At 33.2% G+C, this 23,041-nt stretch overlaps 2 protein-coding genes across 6 annotated transcripts in view; one reads left to right on the top strand and one right to left on the bottom strand.

Moving 5' to 3' along the window:
* The first annotated feature begins 8,261 nt into the window (after nt 1–8,261).
* LOC123701848 (transmembrane protein 14C) lies at nt 8,262–10,829 on the top strand. The gene is made up of 4 exons (XM_045649432.1): nt 8,262–8,406; nt 8,747–8,794; nt 9,156–9,246; nt 10,221–10,829. Exons 1-4 carry the CDS (start codon nt 8,331–8,333, stop codon nt 10,339–10,341), a joined length of 336 nt encoding a protein of 111 aa, XP_045505388.1. The 5' UTR covers nt 8,262–8,330; the 3' UTR covers nt 10,342–10,829.
* LOC123701825 (A disintegrin and metalloproteinase with thrombospondin motifs 16) overlaps nt 10,820–23,041 on the bottom strand; it is a 126,996-nt gene continuing 114,774 nt past the window's right edge. The window contains exons 9-17 of one of the 5 annotated variants that reach the window (XM_045649399.1): nt 21,706–21,848; nt 20,916–20,968; nt 18,882–19,008; nt 18,424–18,588; nt 17,722–17,838; nt 16,649–16,763; nt 13,825–13,940; nt 12,839–13,414; nt 10,820–11,926 (exon numbers count right to left, since the gene is read on the bottom strand). In XM_045649399.1, coding sequence (XP_045505355.1) covers nt 12,859–13,414; nt 13,825–13,940; nt 16,649–16,763; nt 17,722–17,838; nt 18,424–18,588; nt 18,882–19,008; nt 20,916–20,968; nt 21,706–21,848 — 1,392 coding nt within the window. In that variant the 3' untranslated portion in view covers nt 10,820–11,926; nt 12,839–12,858. Of the gene's footprint in view, nt 11,927–12,838; nt 13,415–13,824; nt 13,941–16,648; nt 16,764–17,721; nt 17,839–18,423; nt 18,589–18,881; nt 19,009–20,484; nt 20,541–20,915; nt 20,969–21,705; nt 21,849–23,041 lie in introns of all 5 variants that reach the window. The other 4 variants (XM_045649397.1, XM_045649398.1, XM_045649400.1 and 1 more) reach the window with 4 other exon arrangements.

Below are 23,041 nucleotides of genomic sequence, written 5' to 3'. Positions count from 1 at the left end.
TCTTTTAGTTTCATGAAAGTCCGATAACTAGGAACTAAGCTTTTTGATGATTTTTTGTTTTGAAAGCTGATTAGTGGTCCCACTGCACATTGTCGTACACAAGGTCGTACATAAGATTTTAACAATAGAAAATATTCTCTAATAATAAAAAAATAAACCAAGACCAACACAAATTTCATAAAAAATTTTGACTTGATTTTATCTTTTGCTTTTTATGGAGATTTTCTTTTTATGGGAAATAGAAGTTTTACCTAAATATGGTTAAGTTCTATCTTTTAGGTAGTGTACAGCCAGTCCAGCTTTTTTAACAAACAAATATCTACCAAATCTAGGTGTTCGTGTTTTTACAACTTTCGGCTTTTTAGCAACACACACAGATTTATAATTTCAATAACAGACTATACCTAATTATTTAATGACATAGCTCCTGAGCATAGCTCATAGTTATTTGTCAAATACAAGAAGCATAAATCCTCTAATACACTGGAGATTGCACTATGACCATTAACTTGAAACAAGAAACTATGACATTCAATGACGTCAGTCATGTTATTTGTCTCTTTCTGTCGAGTGACCACGCTGGTTTGTAAATTCAGGATTTTTCAAAATAGAAAAAACTAAAAATCATGGTCTATAAATAATAACGACATATATTTTTAACAGTATTTATATTATAATATTATGGTCATACTTTATAGGTAGGTACATACAATTTTAATTGGTATAGAATGATAGTTATAAATAACTTTTGGCTACAAAGCTTGGATATGAACCGATATAATTATAGCATTAACATCCTTTGTAAATAGAGGAAAGTTGTGTTTTGCATCAGATGCTGTTTACCAAATTGTTAGCTACTCAGATCTTCTTTTTAAACGCGTTGCTTCGACGGGTCAATTTCAAGCCAGAATCATCAAAGAAAAACTGTTTATAGCAGCCTTGCACAAATTTCAGCTAACTTTACAAAGTTTATTTTTCAAAAGGTATTTTTTTCTGGGTCGTAATCCTCAGTAACCTTGATGGGCACATATATTTCTTTTTATTTTACTTTTTGGAAAGCTGAAATACGTAAAACAAAAAAATATGAGGTAAGTTAAAAAAGTATAAATTTCAATGTAAAAACGAACAATCTTATAACTACATGTGAGTGCAATATTGATGTCATGTGTTGTTTCATTACTAGTAACAATCTCTAAAATGGTGTTCTAAATTTTCATCATAATATTGTTATTACAATATATTCTCTTCGCTATCCATAAAAACTCGTCATCATGGTTACCTTACTTGTTAAATCTGTTTATTGAAAACTTGTTGAAAAATGATAAATTATTAGGGAAATAACAAATTTAACATGACTGCTTACTAAAATGATGCTAAATTAGACAATTTTTGCCATTGAAATGATTCTAAACAGGTAAATGCAGGAGTATATACACTTGCCTGTGAAATTCTATGCCAGAATTTGGTGTCCAAACACTTCTGCAATTTTGCACAATACAATGCATTCTTTATATTCGGAAAATATTCATTAAATAAGCAACAATATTAACTTAAATATTCGAAGCGACGCAATTTTTTTGACACACATGCCATATTGACAAAGTGAGAGTTGCTACAATTTTATTATGGTGACTACCCATAATCAGGGAGTATCGCTTTTTAATAATTGGTTCAGATACTTAGTTTATTTAGCATAAATAATAATTGTCTCATCCAACAATGCTTCTGAATGACGTTGTTGGCAATTTATCAACAAACTCATGTACAAAAACTAAAGCGTCTTATTCACGGTCCATCTTGACGTACGTCCCGCTAAGGTCATACACGATGCACGACGCATATTCACGGTCCATCCCCGCTGTACGTCAGCTCAAGGCTGCCAGTGTTGCCACCGAAGTATCAAGCTACCCACCAGAAGAGACCTCTGAAACCACCAGAAATCCACTGTGCTGGATGTATAAAGAGTAAATAAATATTTTTTAAAATGTGTTTTTTTGTACTTTTTGCAGTACCTAAGAATTTTTCATTATTTTTAAATGAATTATATGAATCCAAACATTCCAAATCTAAATTTATTTCAAGAGCTCATTTTTAATTAATTTTTAATGAAGCTCGGTTTCTCTCTTCCCGCCACTTCACATTCATGACCGAAAAGACTCTTTCAGTAAATGCTGAAGTGGCGGGAACAGAGAGTATAATATAGCTAATCATTTTTTTTAAACAAACAAATTCGTTAGGACATTTTTTTAAAATAAATTGCCATTTTTCTGCAGTGGACTTTTGCATAAAATCTTTGTTATTCAACAATTCGCCTTGGAGTTCTTTTAAAATAATAACTTCTGAATATAAACTGTCCATGTGTACTAGGTTGATCCAAAAGTAATGATAATTGGGTATTTCCTGTGTACATAAAAATATAAAATAACTGTTTCTTGCTTGCTCATGTACTCACTACGTTATCACAAAACTAAACTAACTACTAAGTTATCACAAAAAAATCATATCAATAGGCCACGTTTCCAAGTATTTACATTAATTTCTGTTGGCAACACTGATCTGCTGTACAGCAAGCCTATTCACTGTCCATCTGCACGACGTTCGCGGTGGTGGGGGTGCTCGCTGGACGAAAAATTGGTCGTGCACATCCAGCAACGTAACAATAATAATTATTGACGTACGTCAACACTATTCACGGTCGTTTTGCGTCGTGCATCGTGTATGACCTTGGCGGGACGTACGTCCAAACGGACCGTGAATAAGACGTTTAAGGAATCCTGTGATTCCATATGTCATTGTTCCATATTCATTGTATTTGACCAAGAAGCATATATCTAATACACTGGAGATTTCGGTATGAACATTGACGTGTAACAAGAAAATATTGCCCAGTTCATGTTTTTTATCACTTTCACACCTAACTTGGTATTGCCACTGTTAATACGAAGTTTTCCCAAGGCTACTATGTATGCTGTAATATTCTGTGCAAAAGGAACGTCTTATTCACGGTCCATCTTGACGTACGTCCCGCCAAGGTCATACACGATGCACGACGCAAAACGACCGTGAATAGTATTGACGTACGTCAATAATTATTATTATTACGTTGCTGGATGTGCACGACCAATTTTTCATCCAGCGAGCACCCCCACCACCGCGAACGTCGTGCAGATGGACAGTGAATAGGCTTGCTGTACAGCAGATCAGTGTTGCCAACAGAAATTAATGTAAATACTTGGAAACGTGGCCTATTGATATGATTTTTTTGTGATAACTTAGTAGTTAGTTTAGTTTTGTGATAACGTAGTGAGTAGAGTAAGTGCGCCAATTATGGACTGGTTCCGTAATATGGACTACCTACATTTCTCGAAAACTATCAGTCGTAGGTAGGTATCGGTCTCCGAAAACTGAATACCACCCCACCAGAGCCTCGCTAGTCGTTTGCCGTTGGGCAGAGAGCGCGTACGCATTAACGGCAGCCATTTTTCGTTTTTGTCATCGCGCGATGTAATTTTTTACCTAACTTCGTAAGCTCATAACTCCATAAAATATTACTGTATGGAAAAGTGAATTATACCAGGGGAAAGGTGAGTTGCTTTACAATCGTTCATAATAAGTTGATATATCTAATAGTTTAAAATATTTTTCTTAGCAACAATATTACCCTAAAAATGTATGTGTATTATAATATGGACCACCGGCATGTTTTGAATATGGACTAGTGGTCCATATTACAAACAGTTTTATTTTAATTTATTTTAATTTGATTGTTTAAGGATAACATCTACAAATACAGACAAACATGGGATAAGGAGGCAATGGCTAATGCAATTAAATTCAAATTCAAATTCAAATTCAAATTATTTATTTGTCAGAATTGTGGTGATACAAGGTCACATGATTTAATTAATAAGATAGTCCACACAATTCGCCAATAATTGGCATACAAATTTTTCAAGAATACATCACAGATTATATAAATATACATAGGTACATTAAAATATAACATTAAAATTAACTATTTAAAAAATTCATTTAAAGAATAAAAACATTTTTCCGCTAACCATATTTTCAATTTTCTATGCATTACATTTTTTGGCATTTCACGCAGTTCTTTAGGAATGTGATTAAATACCTTTATGCACATCACACTAGCATAACATAAAGCAGTAGAGGGGCCTTCTAATGACCCAGCGCGCGATATAACGACACCGGTTGATATAATTCCTGATAACCTGATACCTCAGCAAAGGGCGGTTGTACCTGAACCCGATAACTGCTTACCTGAGACAAAGGCTGTTGCATCTCCCACACCTTAATCTGTAATTGAACCATCACCCCAGACTCGTTGATGGACATCATGAAGCAAATGCACAACCAGGAGTGTTAACACTGACCATGAATGATTCAATAGTTAGTTCTACATCATCTAAATCATATTTTTCGTCAAAAGTGTTTCAGCCTATACCGCATTTAAAGAAAACTGTCAGCAACCGAGGAAGAAAAACTACCAAGCCTACAATCTTGACATCTTTTTTTCAATAATTTTGTACCAAATTCAGTATGGTCCATATTTAAAACCATGTGGTCCATATTTTGTACACTTTTTTCTAATGTACAATAATGACATATTTTATAAAATGTTGATTATTTCTAAGATGTTAATGTTCCTTGAGAATTCTAATATTTGATTTTGTTCCTAAATAACTACCGAACCTTTTAAAATATATAAGGCTGATTAATCTTTATAATTCTGAGTTTTATTACAAAAAAACCTTATGGTGGTCCATAATTGGCGCACTTACTCTACATGAGCAAGCAAGAAACAGTTATTTTATATTTTTATGTACACAGGAAATACCCAATTATCATTACTTTTGGATCAACCTAGTACACATGGACAGTTTATATTCAGAAGTTATTATTTTAAAAGAACTCCAAGGCGAATTGTTGAATAACAAAGATTTTATGCAAAAGTCCACTGCAGAAAAATGGCAATTTATTTTAAAAAAATGTCCTAACGAATTTGTTTGTTTAAAAAAAATGATTAGCTATATTATACTCTCTGTTCCCGCCACTTCAGCATTTACTGAAAGAGTCTTTTCGGTCATGAATGTGAAGTGGCGGGAAGAGAGAAACCGAGCTTCATTAAAAATTAATTAAAAATGAGCTCTTGAAATAAATTTAGATTTGGAATGTTTGGATTCATATAATTCATTTAAAAATAATGAAAAATTCTTAGGTACTGCAAAAAGTACAAAAAAACACATTTTAAAAAATATTTATTTACTCTTTATACATCCAGCACAGTGGATTTCTGGTGGTTTCAGAGGTCTCTTCTGGTGGGTAGCTTGATACTTCGGTGGCAACACTGGCAGCCTTGAGCTGACGTACAGCGGGGATGGACCGTGAATATGCGTCGTGCATCGTGTATGACCTTGGCGGGACGTACGTCAAGATGGACCGTTAAAGTAGTAGTGAATAGTATAGTTGAGGGCACGTTGGGGGCGTAACCCAACATGTTGTGTATTGGATCGGCGCGGAAGCAACCCGACAAATTGTCTCAGCAGATTGTGTGCGTGTTGGAACGTGAGTATTGTGATTGCTCCAATCTCGCAGTGTTACCAACTCTCAAAAATATTTATCCCTAAAGTTTGTGTCAAAAACTCCTAAAAACGCCCAAATTATTCAGTTGTCCCCCTAAAAAAACATACAAATATAAATGCATGATGATTTAGAAATAATATGCTGTAATATGTTTCAAAAGTCTTTTTATTACAAGTTATTTAATACATAAAATATTTCGTCTTCATCTGAAGATTCAGCGTTTTTGAAATCATACATGTTGAATAAATTTAACATTTTATTGGATGGATTAAAATACGTTGTACAAGATCCACCATTTCGATTTAATGTAAATCGGACCATCATGATGCTTTGCAAAATTTTATTTAATTACGTACTGGATGTCGCTATGAGTCGCTAGGTCAAGAAATAAATATTAAAACTAGTTATGTAATTATCAATTTAAAAATATTAAACAGTCAAAAAAAAATCCCTAAAAATACCCCTAAAAATTTCAGACCCCTAAAAAACTCCTATCTCACTTATTTACCCCCTAAATCTGGGGGGAAAACCCCTAAGTTGGGAACCGTGCAATCTCGGCTCAATCGCGCAGCCGCGTTGCGGCTGGGAGTCACTTATGAAAAAGTGTAACGCTCGGTAACGTTACGATGAGTCACCGAAAGAGGCACGCGGGCATGGTTAGCCCGCCTAAGAGCGAGAGAGACAGACATAAAAAGTCGTTGTCACATAAAACTTTCGCCCGTATACCGACTTTACAGGCAACCAATTATTTTTATTTTTGTTACATTTAAAGATCATCTAGAAAAATCTGCTTCTTCTAGAGTTTCAGTACCTATGTGAAGAATAAATTTCTGTGATAGAAATTTTGGTGTGTATTGTGGTTTGGGCATATTTAATGTAAAACCATATTACTTCACAAAATTAATTAAAATACGTCAAGCTAGAAGCTACCCGCCGCGGCCGCAGCGTAAAGCGTTGCCAATACGTAGGTACTGACAATTATTGTTTTTGTACACAAATACAGAATAAACATATAACCTTTTGAATCATCAAATCATACTTTATATCAATAGTAATAAAGTTTATAATCAAAAATATTCAAGAAATAGACAAACAACGGAGAATTCCCGAATGTTCGTTGAAACAACATGACACAAAATAAATCTTCCTAGTGGTTGAATGTCGTACCTTACCACTAATTGAACTCATCTAAACCACTAGGAAAATCCACCAGCCACTAAAACCAATATTTGTCCGCTAAATGGGGGAGCTAAACCACCCAGATCTAGTGGAAATTCCACTGAGTTGGCAACACTGGTCATCAGATTGAGGGTTGGATGAATCGTGAGTAGAGAACGCTCAATCGCGACTGCAACAAATTGTTTCAGCAGATTGTTGGTTGTGTTGAACCGTGAGTAGGGCCTTAAGACGTTTTAGACGCTTAGTCATTGGTCAAATATTTTTATTTTTTGACAGTTGACTTTCACTTTTGTGTCAAATGTCAATTTGTCGCAGATAGTCGTAGACAGAGAACTTAGGAGAAACTAATAGACAAAGGTACTCTGTAACCGCGACTGAGACAAAGATAGTTTGTCAATGTATAAGTTGAATGTTGCCATGAGTATCCGAGCTCCCGGATGTTTTGGAAAGGGTAAATATTTTTAGGAGCAATTAAATAAAACCAGTTACGAGATTTTTCTTTTGTCTTTATAATCAATTTAGTAGATACAAAAAAATATAAGCAGATTGATTATTGATGACGAAACAATGTTAATTTCGTGTACACATTTCTTACTTTTTCATTGGCTTGTTCATATTTTACAATATTTTGTGAGAACCCAATCTTTTCTCCCACTTCGATCCATTAATTACGTAGGTCTGGATCATCTGGAAACAAATCGATAAACATAGGTTAATAATAATTAATGCTCGCAGGTAGTTCAGGTTCTCTAAAATTATAAGTGTAATTTTATGTCAATCACAATTATTACTATGAGAAATAATAAATTAAAATATGTTTTCGATGCTGGGTTATTATGGGTTATTACTGGGTTATTATGGGATTTCATATTCATTTACTTTCGAGTTTCGCCATATTGTCAAATCAATATTTTTTTATTGATGATCGGGGTATTATTTTTCCCGACACTGGCAACACTTACTTGTTGATGTTTATAGGTTATTGAATGTAAAAATCGATATTACGCTAATAGTTTCCTTGTTTTAACGCGACTTGTTGTTACTTTAGGCTAAAGTATAAATAATCATCACTGAGAAACTATAAATAAGGACAATAAAGTCGTACTTACGCGTGAAAAGACACACCCGCAATTTTCTTCTCACTATCGCTTATACATGCAATAACACGACAACGCACCATTCTATTTACTTCGATGTCTATATTAAGATAATTTCACCGTCTTTTCAATGTACTCGTATCGATTTTTTACTAAATAATATCCAAAATTCGAACACCAAGCACGATGAAGGCACGAACTGTCAAAGTTTGTTTCGCAACTCAAGTTGCGGATCTTGAAAAATAGGTTACACACTAAGGGACAAAAAATTGGGTATTTGTGTCTTTGTCTTATGCATTTGTTATGGTATTTTCGCTCTCTTTCTTGTGTAAGTGAGAAAGGTATCGTCATTGGGTCTATTAGTTACTCTGTCTACGCAGATAGTACATTGTGAAAGACGTGTCGTAACTACAATAATAATTTTGTAAAGTAATTTTTAAGGAATCAACAATGGGAGTCGATATTTTGGGCTTCGCATATGCTGCGACTGTTGCTGCTGGCGGTATTATGGGATATGCCAAAGCTGGTTTGTGATTTTATGAATGCTAATTAGAAAACAGGTCTATCAGACCACTTTTTATCACATTATTTTTATATAAAATTCTAGTGTATACCGATATTCTAAAGTATAAGATAAGATAGAAGAAAAAAAATTGCACAATCATTGATTAATATCTATACTTACTATGTGACCATTTAGCGAGTTACTATTTATTTTGTGACTTGTTTTGTTTACTTATATGGTTCGCCGGTTCATATTAAAAATACTATAACCTCTTAAAAGAACATTCCAGAAAAGATAAGATAAGTACTCGAAATGTAGACGAAAATTATTATAATCTTGTTTTTTAATTCATAAATTTCAGGTTCTATACCATCACTAGGTGCTGGAATTATTTTCGGATCAATCTTGGGTAAGAAATTTATAAATAAATGATATATGTACATATTTTAAATTTAAACTGTTGTCCATTTATAATCAAATAATTAAATAATTACTATTAGAATGAACATTGGTCCACTCCTACTCTTAATTCATAAAATGTGTTACGAAAATTATTAATTTTTATAAATATATGTATATAATAGAGATCAAAATTTGGAGAATTATAAAGGAATACTTGTACAATAGCTAGCTGCTCGTCCAGTAATTTTTTAGTTATTTTACTTATTAAAGTTTGCCAATTCAACAAACAAAAAACTAAATATCCATTCATATTTAATGACTTATGTTGATATAGATTAAGATGTAAGAATTACATAATAACATTCCAGGTGTCGGAGCCTACCAGTTAAGTCAAGATTCGTCTAACTACACACTGATGCTGGGCACAACAACTGCGTTAGGTGGATTAATGGGATACAGGTCTGTTTTATTACTTGCCCTTTTAATATCACTACATAGTATAAAGCAAAGTCGCTTTCTCTGTCCCTATGACCCTTTGCATGCTTAAATCTTTAAAACTAGGTATGCAACGGATTTTGATGCGGTTTTTTTTAATAGATAAAGTGATTCAAGAGGAAGGTTTTAGTACATATATAATTTATTCGGTTTTAGACAAAGCGGGCGAAGCCGCGGGCGGTAAGCTAGTGTAACATATAAATATGTACCTAAATGCAACAGCCGGAGCAGTGAATTCATGTGTTTTTTTGTAATTTTTTAGCCAACGCCAACAAGACAGTAAACTAATATGAATTCATAGCAATTTTTTTATATCAACAACAAAGTTGGACATAATTCATTTAAGGATGTTTTGATTCTGTATTCTAATGTATAATAATTAAATATTTACTAGATAATATATTCCCTTTTATTTGTTTCATATTCAATAAAAGTATTTGCATTCTCATAACATTCTTTAGGGTGGTCAACTTTATAATGCAAAATAACTAATCTTTAATATAAAAATGATTCCCAAAATGTGTTGGTAAGCGCATAACTTTAGAACGGCTGAACCGATTTCGTTAATTCTTTTTTTATTATATTCCTTGAAGTACGAGGATGGTTCTTATGGAGAGAAAACGTGAATATGTACCACGGGCGAAGCCGGGGCGGACCGCTAGTACAAAATAAAATTTAGAATGTAGTTTTGCCGATTTATAAATGCGAAAGTGTCTAATTTATTTGTTTGTTTGTCTTTCTTTCATGTCTTTTGTGTCATAAATCTGGCTGGAGAGTGATGTAATCTACTTTTTTATGTGGTGAAAAGATATATTATATGATTAGACTTTTTTTTTTTGGACTGGGCGAAGATATTCAAAGTATAATATTATGTATATTGTGGTATGAATATTATTATTTAATAAACACTTTAATACAATAGTATTTTGTCTCCGCAGATACTACAATGGCAGAAAGTTCATGCCGGCGGGTCTAATGTTTGTCCTTTCTGTGGGCATGTTAACAAAACTGCTTGTCAAGAACGTCGGCTCCAGCAAAATGCCTGTGAAGGCTGGTTAAAATAAGTTATTGTGAATTGTAAGCACCTTGTTTATAAATAAAAACGTTTTTTTTTTTGTTGAGTAACATCTGGATTTTTTGAAGTTTCATTTAATAATTAGGTCTTTGGCTCCTGCCAAAGTCCTAAATCAAAATATAATGCTCACAAAGTTTGCATTTTACAGCCATGACTGATCAAATTCTGTTTCTACTATTTTATAAAACAAGTTGCTTGCATCATTAATTTATAATAAATTTGCATAATTATTGTGATTTGATAAAACATTTCTAACAAATAAGTTATCACATTTGACCTTGACTTTTGTTAATTTTGCACTGGAGAACAAAAAAATAAAAATATGTATATTTTGATTATTGGTTGATTTTGCTTGTGTTCACATTCTATATGTAATTCTACACAATTTTATGAATGTAAGTTTACAAATGTTGTTTTACAGTTAGGTGATGGGTGTGAAAGTAGATGAAATAAAAGATGTTATAGAAATTAATTTTGTATTTTTTCTTAGAACATACTTAATGACAAAGGCATCATACATAAATAGAATAAATAGTCGGCAAGTAATACATTACTGAGTTGTTCGTGAAAAAAAATTGCCAAACTAATCTATGGTAACTTTATTTGTCTATGTCACATAAATAACAAGAAAATATTATACAAGCTATCGATTTTACACTGGCAAGTAGAACTTAGTGCCATAGAGGAAATAGGTAAAAAATATCTATAAAAGGCGATCCAGTCGCCAAGTCAGTTAAAATTATAATTATTATAAATAGTGGATACGAGTCCGGCCTTAGTTAATTTTAAAAAGAATTGTAACCGCACATAGATAAAATAACTTTTCGATAACATCAAATATACAAATTCGTAGGCCTTAATAGAATAAGAAGCGCTATCGACTTAATTATCTTATTTATTATTCATAAAAGGCACTTCTTGGCAGTTTCTTTTATTTTATTCTTAGAAAAATACTATTTTACAACCGTTTTTAAACGAAATACCATAGACTAAAAATATATTCAACCTATGTTAAGGAATTCTTGTTTCGTCTTGTTCATCGTATTTATACACAATCGTTACAAGCTAATGTACTTAAAGTCCATTAAAAACACAATCACATTGTAATATCACTCACAGAACAATGCCTGACACTAATTGTCTTCAGACACGTTTTTTCAAACAAACTAGTATTGCGCACATTTTACCCGCTGTATTTTGAATATTACCCACATGAGTCTGATTTAGGAACAATTTTTTTTAATGATATTACTTCGTTATAAGAAAAGCTGCATTGTACAACTACCTACAATTTTATGGCAATTTTGTTTTGACAAGCGTTATGATTTGTGACATAACGTTTGCCGCGCATTTATATGTCAAAAATAAAAAAGTAACATTTTTATGATAAAACAAATTACAAATTCAAAGGGTAATATTCAAGTTTAATATGCGAACACTTCACAATCTGCAAAATAAGGACTGGATTTGACGGTTCAGGACCAGGCGATTTGGCGCCATTGCTTCGTTTGTCATATCCAGCTAGCAGTCTTCTGTTTTGTTTTCCGCTCGATTCGCTAGTGGCGGCTACTGCAACATAAAGTGTAAGTTAAACAAATAAATACAATTGTAAATAAATATCTAAAGGTTTTATTATTCCATTATTAAGAATGAAAGATAATTTATTAATTTAATTATTAGTAAGATATCTTTGTTCTTAGTTTTAAAATTACTTTTCCAAAATGTTTAAATTAGAGGTAGGTAGGTATTGAAAAACGATCTTAGATATTTTTTGTGGCTGGAAAATTGTTTGATTTTTATTTCTGTGTATCATTAACTTTTGAAAAGGGTAAGTAATTAATGTTGGTAGGTATATTATATGTATTAGAATACAATATAATTTTTATTGACAAGCAAAAAGTTGTAAGTGATTAGGTAGGTATATCGTACAAAAATGGTCATCATAGTAACTATAGCTGTTGTTTCAACATTTTAATACAAACCTAACACATTTGGAGGGCATTTTAAACATTTTTTTTTATTGAAAAGTTTGACGATTATTGTACGATATATTTCATGCATACAAGAGTAGGCATAAAGTAAAGTAGAGTAGAGTAAATGTATAGAAAGACACACACATGTACAATATGTAAAGTTCAATGACTGAAGTGTAGAGGAATGGGTAGTTTCATGATGGTTCTTGAGTTATGTACATTAGGAAATTGTTTTTAAATACATATTGCTGAAAGAATACAAGGACATTCCATAGTTGAACGTAGCACACATGTGAGTGATTGAGTTTGAAGCGCACACATCTCGCTCTTATTAATTTACATCTTATGTTACAAGAGTGAGATGGCATGATTGTCACAGGTTCGACTCGTGAAGGAAAAAGGGGCGAAGTAACGATGTATGAAAACGATTGTGGTGTCCAATGCAGAAGTATGATCATCCATGAGAGCGAAGTATGAATTTTGATCCAAATTCGTTCTGTATCCTTACCAATAAGTATTTTGGCACATTTATGTTCGAATAAGCTCTCCAGACGTGAGATTCCTCTGATACGAGTAAACCAATCTCGCTGGTTCAATTTGTACTTGTTGCGAATTTGCGTCTGGTCTTATTGAGTTATCGGAGGACTTCCCTTGAGAGTAGTAGGTGCCGAATTTGAATATTGACTTGGTGCCCTTGTCTGGGGACGGATTCTTTGTGGTACCTCTCGAAAAGTAACTCTCTAGGTCTTCCTTGTTGAAGAAACCTTTCTTCGTTTCAGGCGCTTTCGTTGTTTTCGCGAAAAATTCATTGAAATCATACGGGCTTCTCGTGGTGGACACAGAAAATTGATTTAAAGATGGCGGATAGGAGACGCTCGGTTTTGTCAATTCCGTTACTTTTTCCGTGTATTCTTTTGGTCCTTGTGTACTATAGTAGTAATAATTGTATGGGTTCTCTGTTGTCGTCGTTGTTGTTACTGTGACTTCCGAGTTTGTATTTCTTTGGTAATTTGTATAATAGTTCTGTTGGTAGATAGGTGACGCTGGTGTGCTAGCTACATATGGCTGTGTTGTGTCTTCGATACTGTATATGTGTTTGCAAAAAACATTATTAGTATTTTATCGTAGTAATGCAATAACGACACATTCAATTTGAAAATAATGTAAATATGTAGTAACTAACTTAGATTACTTAGTTGTTGAAATAATTAAGTACAATTATTCGGTTAATTACTTTCTAAATCAATTCAGTAAACTCTCTGCTACTGACTACTGTAGTATAAAACATAAGTTTAAAAAAGCCAGTTTGCTCGTCATGTGCATGATAATAATGACTTTGTGATTTCATAAGTAGTTAATATTATAAAAAATACTTTTTTTTCTAAGGCTACCAATTGGCACATAAAACGCCTGCAAACATTTGTAGCTAGAGACATTATTATCATCCACAATAGACTATGAACTCTATGCCCTAGTAAATAAAATACACATTACCTCGTTATATTCCCATAGAACGGACTCGTCTCCGGCCGCACGTAGCTCGGCGTGTGCTGCGAGTAGTCCGGTATTATGTTCTCGTGTTCGGTGATGCACCGACCGTTTATGCAATACTGGGAATGGTTGGAATTAATAATAAATTAATCCAATTTACATATACAAATAGCTGTGCTCCGCGGTTTTACCCGCAGTGCTCCGCTCCTCTTAGTTTTAGCGAGATGATATAAAGCCTATAGCCTTCCTCGATAAATGGGCTATCTAAAACTGAAAGAATTTTTCAAATCGGACCAGTAGTTCCCGAGATTAGCGCGTTCAAACAAATAAACTCATCAGCTTTATAATATTAGTATAGATTTAAAATCCTAGGTAAAAATTAAATCAATTGGAATACTTTATAAAGTAACAGGTATTTCGAGACTTATAGAACGGAAAAGTTGTTAGTGAAAGGAAGGATATTAAATAAGCGGAGATAATTTTATGGGGTATACTTAGATTATACTGTCTTGACTCTTGTACTCTTTATGTAATGCATATTAGTGTAAAATATTGAAAATTTGCAGTATCAAGAAAAAAAAAAATTAGTCTACCAATTTTGCATATATACTAACAAATTATACCTATGCAAGAACTCAAACTCAAACATTTATTTATTCAATGAGACTTCTTCTAGAAGCACTTTTGAAACGTCATTACATATTTTTAACATTTACCACCGATTTGGAAAGCAGTATCTACGGAGAAGAACCGGCAAGAAACTCCATAGTTGCTCTTTTTAATCGTGTCAGTTTTACAATTTAATTTTACAATTATTAGTACACGAGGTTCATTGTCCAACCTAGACCGCATCGCTATTCCCATTACGGAAACGGTATTTGACATTGAAATAATTGTTACACATAACATCACGCTTTCTACCATAAAACGTGATAACTGTAACACGAGTATCAGTGAATGTAACCATTACATCATTGCATCGTAACATCTATCGAGTTACGAATACATAATCTACAGGAATTGCCTCTTATTATTACTTAATAGCTGTGCCCCGCGGTTTTACCCGCGTTGCTCCGCTCCTGTTGGTCTTACCGTGATGATATATAGCATATAGCCTTCCTCGATAAATTGGCTATCTAACACCGAAGTAATTTTTCAAATAGGACTGGTAGTCCCTGAGATTAGCGCGACCAAACAAACAAACAAGCTTTATAATATTAGTATAGATTACCATATTATTATAATGTGGTATGTGTAACTTTAAATAATTTACAAATGGAATGACAGTAATTTCACGCCTATATTTATACCTATGCAAGAACTCAAACTCAAACTCAAACATTTATTTATTCAATGAGACTTCTTCTAGAAGCACTTTTGAAACGTCATTACATATTTTTAACATTTACCACCGATTCGGATAGCAGTATCTACGGAGAAGAACCGGCAAGAAACTCCATAGTTGCTCTTTTTAATCGTGTCAGTTTTACAATTTAATTTTACAATAATTATTAGTACACGAGGTTCATTGTCCAACCTAGACCGCATCGCTATTCCCATTACGGAAACGGTATTTGACATTGAAATAATTGTTACACATAACATCACGCTTTCTACCATAAAACGTGATAACTGTAACACGAGTATCAGTGAATGTAACCATTACATCATTGCATCGTAACATCTATCGAGTTACGAATACATAATCTACAGGAATTGCCTCTTATTATTACTTAATAGCTGTGCCCCGCGGTTTTACCCGCGTTGCTCCGCTCCTGTTGGTCTTACCGTGATGATATATAGCATATAGCCTTCCTCGATAAATTGGCTATCTAACACCGAAGTAATTTTTCAAATAGGACTGGTAGTCCCTGAGATTAGCGCGACCAAACAAACAAACAAGCTTTATAATATTAGTATAGATTACCATATTATTATAATGTGGTATGTGTAACTTTAAATAATTTACAAATGGAATGACAGTAATTTCACGCCTATATTTATTGATTTGCACAGAATGATACGCTTAACATACTATTATGGATAATGGACCACCTATGAAGCGATATTTACATAAATAACCAATGTTGTGTGTAATAATTTATAATTCGTACAACAATCGATAAGCAATGTTAATGTGAGGTTGGTTGTACTCAACATGTTATAAAAGATTTCGCATTTAAATATATGTTTGAAACGTTAGTGTGGAAATAACTATTTTTAAGTCTAATTAGTAACTAAGTAAGTATTTAGTTTTGTGTTATATTTTTTTAGACAGACAGAAATGCGTAACATATTATGATACGATAATTCAATAATTTAAACTGAACTCCATAAAATTTGAATTGCATTCTATATTCTCTAATTTTAAGTCAAATTAGTAAGTAGGTATTTAGTTTTGTGTTATTTTTTTTTAGACAGACATAAATGCGTAACATATTATGATACGATAATTCAATAATTTAAACAACTCGGAACTCCATAAAATTTGAATTGCATTCTATATTCTACCTTCTACTACTACAAACAGTTTAAACTTTTGATATGTGTGAAAAAAGAAATTCAAAAAGAGTATTTTTTTATATCAAAAAAATGTGTGCGTGTACCAGTGTGCACACGTAAGAAGTGAAACTTCTTTATGACCTTATTTTTCAAAAAATAATTTACTGTATGCAACTTTACAGAAATACGTCGAATCACGCGTGGTAGGGATAAGAAAAAGATGGCGCGTAACGGAAAAATATCACGCGTAACGAAAAAATGTTACGCTAAATTTTTTTACAACCCCGATAAAGAAGTGTCACTTCAAAAACACAAAAAATCTCACCTGTCCGTCCCCACAAGGCGAGCCCTCAGCGGCGGGTCTGTACGCAACGCAGTAGCCGCTTGCTGCGTCGAAGCAGAACAGTTGGGCACATACCCGCTCGTCTTTGAAACATGCGCTGGAAGAATTTTAATGAAATGATGATTTTTATTTACGGAGCAGCTAGTGCTCCGCGCGGTTTCACCCCCGTGGCTCCACCCCTGTTGGTCGTAGCGTGATGATATATAGCCTATAACCTTCCTCGATAAATGGGCTATCTAACACCGAAAGAATTTTTCAAATCGGACCAGTAGTTCCCGAGATTAGCGCGTTCAAGCAAACAAACAAACTCTTCAGCTTTATAATATTAGTATAGATAATAAGTAAAATAAATCCGTGCAATAAATAAATTCGGCAACACCTGCTTATAGCGAAAACCGAAGCAGATAAAATGAAGAAAACAAAGATCCGTGTAAAATATAGTGGTAAAAAAACTGATAGATTTTTATCTATGGATTTATCTAATAACAACTTTCTGTGTCGGTAGTTGGTAAATTCGATCCTGTACTGCATACACTCTTTTTGTTTTTGTTTTTAAGGAAACTAAAGCCACCTATGTAAAATCCATAGACAAAACATACTTAAGGAGTCTTAATTTGAATTTGAAATCAAAGTTATTGTCTATACCAAATAACTCCATTATACTACCCTACAGAATATTCCCACTTTCTATATGATTAATGAGTATACATTTCCAACTTTCCACAAACATCGTAAAACATTCAGAAAATACAGTAAAATCTCATATAAATGCATTGAGATAACCGCTCAACATACGCCATATGGCGTAACTGCACGCTCATTTTTTATTTGTTTTAAAGTGAAACGCATCAAATATGCCTTCGTGTGTGTTACGATATTGCACAAATAATACAAATAATACGGAAAAGTGCAAAGGAATAACTTTCATCGGTAAGTACCTAACTAGATAATAATTTTTAAAACTTAGTTAGAGCAAAAAAATGGCGCACAGATTTTGTTCGTGGTGTCTCCTCCATACGTAGTACTATTATCTCAATGTATAAATGTCCCCATACCTCGTGCCTCTATCCTTCCGGCACTGCGCGTCCAGTGTTAGCAAGCGGCCCGGCAACACGCGCGGCAGCGAGTCGTCCTCGTGCGGCGAATTGTATAGACATGTTGCTGTGTCCCCACTGAAATTTGGAAATAACTAATAAATAACATAATATAAATACAAGAAATACAATAATATAGCCTCATAAGATTTTTGGATAGTTGATGTATTTTGAAGTATTGGAAAATGTTTCGTTTAAGGTAAAAAGGGTGTGTGTATAAGTACACGCGTTAGAAGTTATACTTCTTTGGCGTATGGAAAAAATACTAGAATAATATACAACTTGAACATAGTTATCAATTTTCATACCACCTAGAACTAACTTCATGCTGTTAAATTTAGGTGTCGGTGTGCGCGCGCATTGTAAAAATTCACTCTCATCATTTTTCTCTATCGCGCCAAAAGAAGTATAACTTCAAATATAGCTTCTAAGAACTAGAATGTCTCTTGGCGTTAAGGGAGCTCAATCATCTGCATGCACACAGTCGCAGTGATTAAAGTAAAATATGTTCCAAAAGGATACCAATAAAATTAAAGGTTATCTTCTAACGTTATCTTGCGATATTTTAGTTTAAAGTTTAGATGTTGAAAAGTTAATTTTCTCTATTTCTTTTAACTCATAGTATTCATCATACTGAAATATTTTTTTAGATTGCTATCTTACTTCAAAAAGTGATGGAAACTCTGCACACTGCAAGGTGACCATCTGAAGCCCTTCTCCGTGTGCCTCAAGTCCGACATGATGAAGCCGTCTTCCCATCTACATTTCTCAGCGCCAGGACCACCGAGGTAGGATGGTGGTGGACTTCCATCGTGAACTGCTCCAAGTCTGGGACCAAATGTAGAAATTAAGTGCTTATATTAACAAAACATCCATTCTTGCTTGCTTTCATTGCTTCTAAAAACACATAATTATTGCCTTGCTTGCTTCTAATGACAGCTTTATATTAATTATATTGCTAGTAATCATGTCAATTAATATTACGCTTTTCCGTAAATGTGATCCTACTTCAGAAATTGCTTTTAATCGAACACATAATACATATGCACTCGTAGGTATAGAAATCTCGCTCTAAATATTTAAATTTCACAGTTTGAATGTAAAGGTAGTAACAGACTTACAAATGTCCAACTTCATGAGCAGCAACGATGATACCAGAGAATCCGCCAGTATCCTCAATGATGGCAACAGAATTCACCTTTTCCAATCTCTTGTTTACTACGCATGCGCCGCCAACGTATGCGAAACCTAGACAGAAAAATATTAAAACTCTTTGCTAACATTTCGTACGCAAAAAAAAAAAAAATCAAAAAATTCAAAAAAGGAAAGGTTTGTAGGTTTGAGGTTGTCTATGATATTTGGTAGGTACGATGTGAGGATAACATATAGTAAAATGAATTGAACAGAAATATGATAATGTACTTGTACTTACGGAAAGTCGATGATCGATAGATAATCTAGTGCTATAAGGCGTAAATCATGCAAGCAATGTGTAGAAAATATTATTTATTAGTACTGTCACCGAAGTTTAGAGTTAGGAAATTAGAACCCGATTGCAATAAATACTATATAATATAAACAAAGTATTTACAAATAACGAGTAATATTTAAATATTCCTTATTGAGAGCTTTCAAGATTTTAAAGACTATAAATTTAAAGTTTGTTTGCATAGAAAATTAGAAGATAAATAAGAGTATCCATAGATATTAATAAAAAAGATCTCGTAGCGTCGCAAAAGGTTAGTTAATTTTTTTGCAAAAGGACCAAATATCTTGATACACATAATTACATTGTTGAATACATGCTTGGCTATGTCCTCGCGCAAGTAAGGTAGGGCCAACTGGTCCCTCAATGACCTTACGCAACTTTCATGTTTATGAGAAGATGGACCGGTGCTCTTTTGAAAGGTAAAGCAAGAAGCCAATCATTATGTTGAAATTTTATGGCCGATCTTTACCATGTCAACATGCAAATACGAGTCTTTATAGTCTATGACGAAACTCTACAGTTTTTGTCTATTCTTTAATGGCTAATTACTGTCATGTAGTTTTTGCTGGCACGTATTTCCTCATAACGAGACGCGACTTAAAGATGTTAACAGTAATTTTATTTTAATGATAGGTAGTAATTTCGTGTACTAATACACAAACTACACTTCTGAAACAGTAACGAAGGTATTATGTAAGTGAAGATAGAAATTGGATACCAATAGAATTAGGAAATATAATATGTATTTAGTTGAATGACGTCGTAGATAGTAAAGTCAAGTTGAACGCATGTCTATTTTTCATTAAATGAGTAATGGTCATGTACAAATGGTATTAATGTCTAAACTACAAGGTCGATAAGTTTTATATACATGAATATTGAATATCTATATGATCTAGAAGAGAATACAACAGAGAGACAATGCTTTACTATAAACTTAGAACTTCAAACGATTAGAATTTGTATCAATTTTTATCTTCATATTTCAACTCATCTGCATATGCTATGTAGATGCGTTAAAACACGAAGTCATAAAAATCGTATCAATGACGTTTAAAGTTGTAAATTGTACATGAAATTGCTAATTAAGTAGATTATTCACAAGGTGCGAATGATCACGGAATCGGATACAAGGTTTGGGACCCAATGTGAATTAACGTGATCGAAAGGTAAGGGACATTGGTGATTTACAGGCGTGCTTGGGATATTTATATTAAATCTTCGCACACGCCTACCTGCTGTCCCTCTATTGCAAGCATCGTTCGCGTATTGTCTCCTGCACATGTCTAGTCTGAAATCCACGCAAATATACAACTCAATAAATTGGCAACACATGTATATGGATAGTCTCCAAAGTTCGGTTCTTTAAAGTCGAGCTCATTTCGTATTGGATGTACCTAATCAAAAAATTATGTAAGCATAATAATCGTGTATTGTTATGCAAATATTAGCCAACATTCTATTCGCGTTCATCTATAAAATGTAAATTTGAAAAAACGAATAGAATATTGTCTATGGTTGCAAATTTAGCGCCATTACCAAATCCTTAACCTCGAACATTAAAAAAAATTATCAAGCCGAATTATGTCACTCTTAAGCTGCTGTTAATGCTGAATATGTCAACACCACGCGCCATTTTAAACGTTTCGGTATAAAATTAAATTACCAGCGGTGCCTTTTGTACAGCGACCACCCTTGCGTCGTCGGCACATGTCATACCTGTTGGTAAAATCAGTTTTTGTGTCTTCATTCAACGTTGACGTGTCGTTGCGACCTCCACCGCACATAATTTACAGTCGACGATATTGAATTACATTGATTATAGTGACAGTTGACGAGAGACTTTTGAAACTTCTTTTTTAATAATGGCGCCAAGTAAATTGTGCTATACTTACCGCATTACCTGTTACATCCACACGCAATCCGGTATGATAAAAAATAAGGAAATTATATATTTAGTTCGGGTACATTATGCTTAGTTAAGGTTACAATATTTATCACAAGGTTCATTTGTAATAAAAAAAAAAAGGAACAGCTGATGAAAAGTGTGGCTACATAGAAGACTGTAGTAGGATATTATTCATAAAAAGACACTTAAATGCCACGGTTTATTACCAGCAATCTATTATTCGTGTGTTATTAAAGCTTTTATTGAACGCTCAATTAAATTTAATGTGCAATATGAACTGTCCATTGTAATAATTTCCCAATATCTTTATTCTTTACCTTAGAGACTTGCGTAAGTATCGTGCACGCACATATCTACTCATGTAACAAAATAATCTAGTAAAAACATACGAAAACTTAACAATTCTCATCATTACACACTACTAGTATTTATTCATGACGATATCCCTACACAATTTAAAAGTTATTGGCTCTAATAATATTTTAAATCCACAGACAAAACCGGCATAGACAATCTTTATTTTTTAGCGGATAGCAATGGAACTTACTTCGTGATGGCAACAGCAATGTCGTACACCGGCAGCCGTCTTTCCCTGAACAGATACTTGCCCATGTCTGTTAACGCAGCGGCCGAGTCAATAGCGTCACGGCCAACTCGATTTCTTTCTAGATACGGTGTTGCATCTCGACCCTGAGAAAATCAGAATAATTAATTTAAAAAAGGAAAAAAAAAAACGAAACTTTGTGTTTATACACTCATAAAATAATAAACTGTGGTGAACACAAAAAATGATGAACTGTACCGCCGGCCGTACGAAAGCATAGATAATGAATAATAATATTATATCAAAAAACTTTGATTAACTGACAGGTTGTTTCATTTCATAGCTGATATAGTTTATATTTTTTATTAAATGATATAATACCGCAAAAGCTGACATGATGTCATCATCTCATATATTTTACGACTGTCCGTTAGATTGTTGTATGGGAATAACATAATATTAAAATATATATAAAATTATAAGAAAAAACGGACATAATAAGTTACCTAGTTAATTTAATAACCGTAGGGTTAATTTGATGTGACATTGCTTGACTGGCTGTATATAAAATTTTGCGTGCTGCGTGAATTAAAAAAAAAAAAATTACGCGCCTTTTCGCTTGTCATATTTTCGCACTGCAATTTGAATATTGAATTGGTAATTTTTATTTATAGATTCGTGTGTACTATTTATTGTTTAAAAATATGGCGAATGAAGCTGTATTAAAGTATTTGGAAGATACAAACAGGCCATATTCGTGTGCTGATGTGACAGTTAATTTGAGGGGCGCGTTTACGAAAGGTGTAGTTCAGAAAACGCTCGATGCACTTTCCGAGGCGGGAAAAATAAAATGCAAACTTTATGGAAAGCAAAAAGTTTATGCTGCTATTCAACCCGATAATGTAGATGGATCTTGTGATATTGAAGGTATAGTGTACTATATTAATTTATTAGTAGTTATGTTTCGGTCATGGAACAAATTAGGTAAATAATATAAGTCTTATAAAACATATATATATAAACGGACTGTATTCTAATATTGGGTATGTAAATGTAATGGAATAATGATTTTGATATTCATTTAATGGATATGGTACATCGAATAGGTAATATCTGTTGTGAATATTAACTAGTTGTATAAATTAACTTATAATGTACAATTTGTATACGATATTGAATGAAATAAGCGATTTAGGTAAGACATAATATTAGACATATGCCTTTACTTTTATAGATTGTACAAACTACAGTTTATACTACTATAATATTTAATAGGTATATAATATAAAGATATTTTATTTTTTTCACAATAATAGTCGAACATTACTTCTTATCACAA

Source organism: Colias croceus, chromosome 22, assembly GCF_905220415.1.
Source record: "Colias croceus chromosome 22, ilColCroc2.1".
NCBI lineage: Eukaryota > Metazoa > Arthropoda > Insecta > Lepidoptera > Pieridae > Colias > Colias croceus.
Note: the sequence above shows the minus strand (reverse complement) of the source record. Positions and strands in the feature narration are given on the sequence as shown.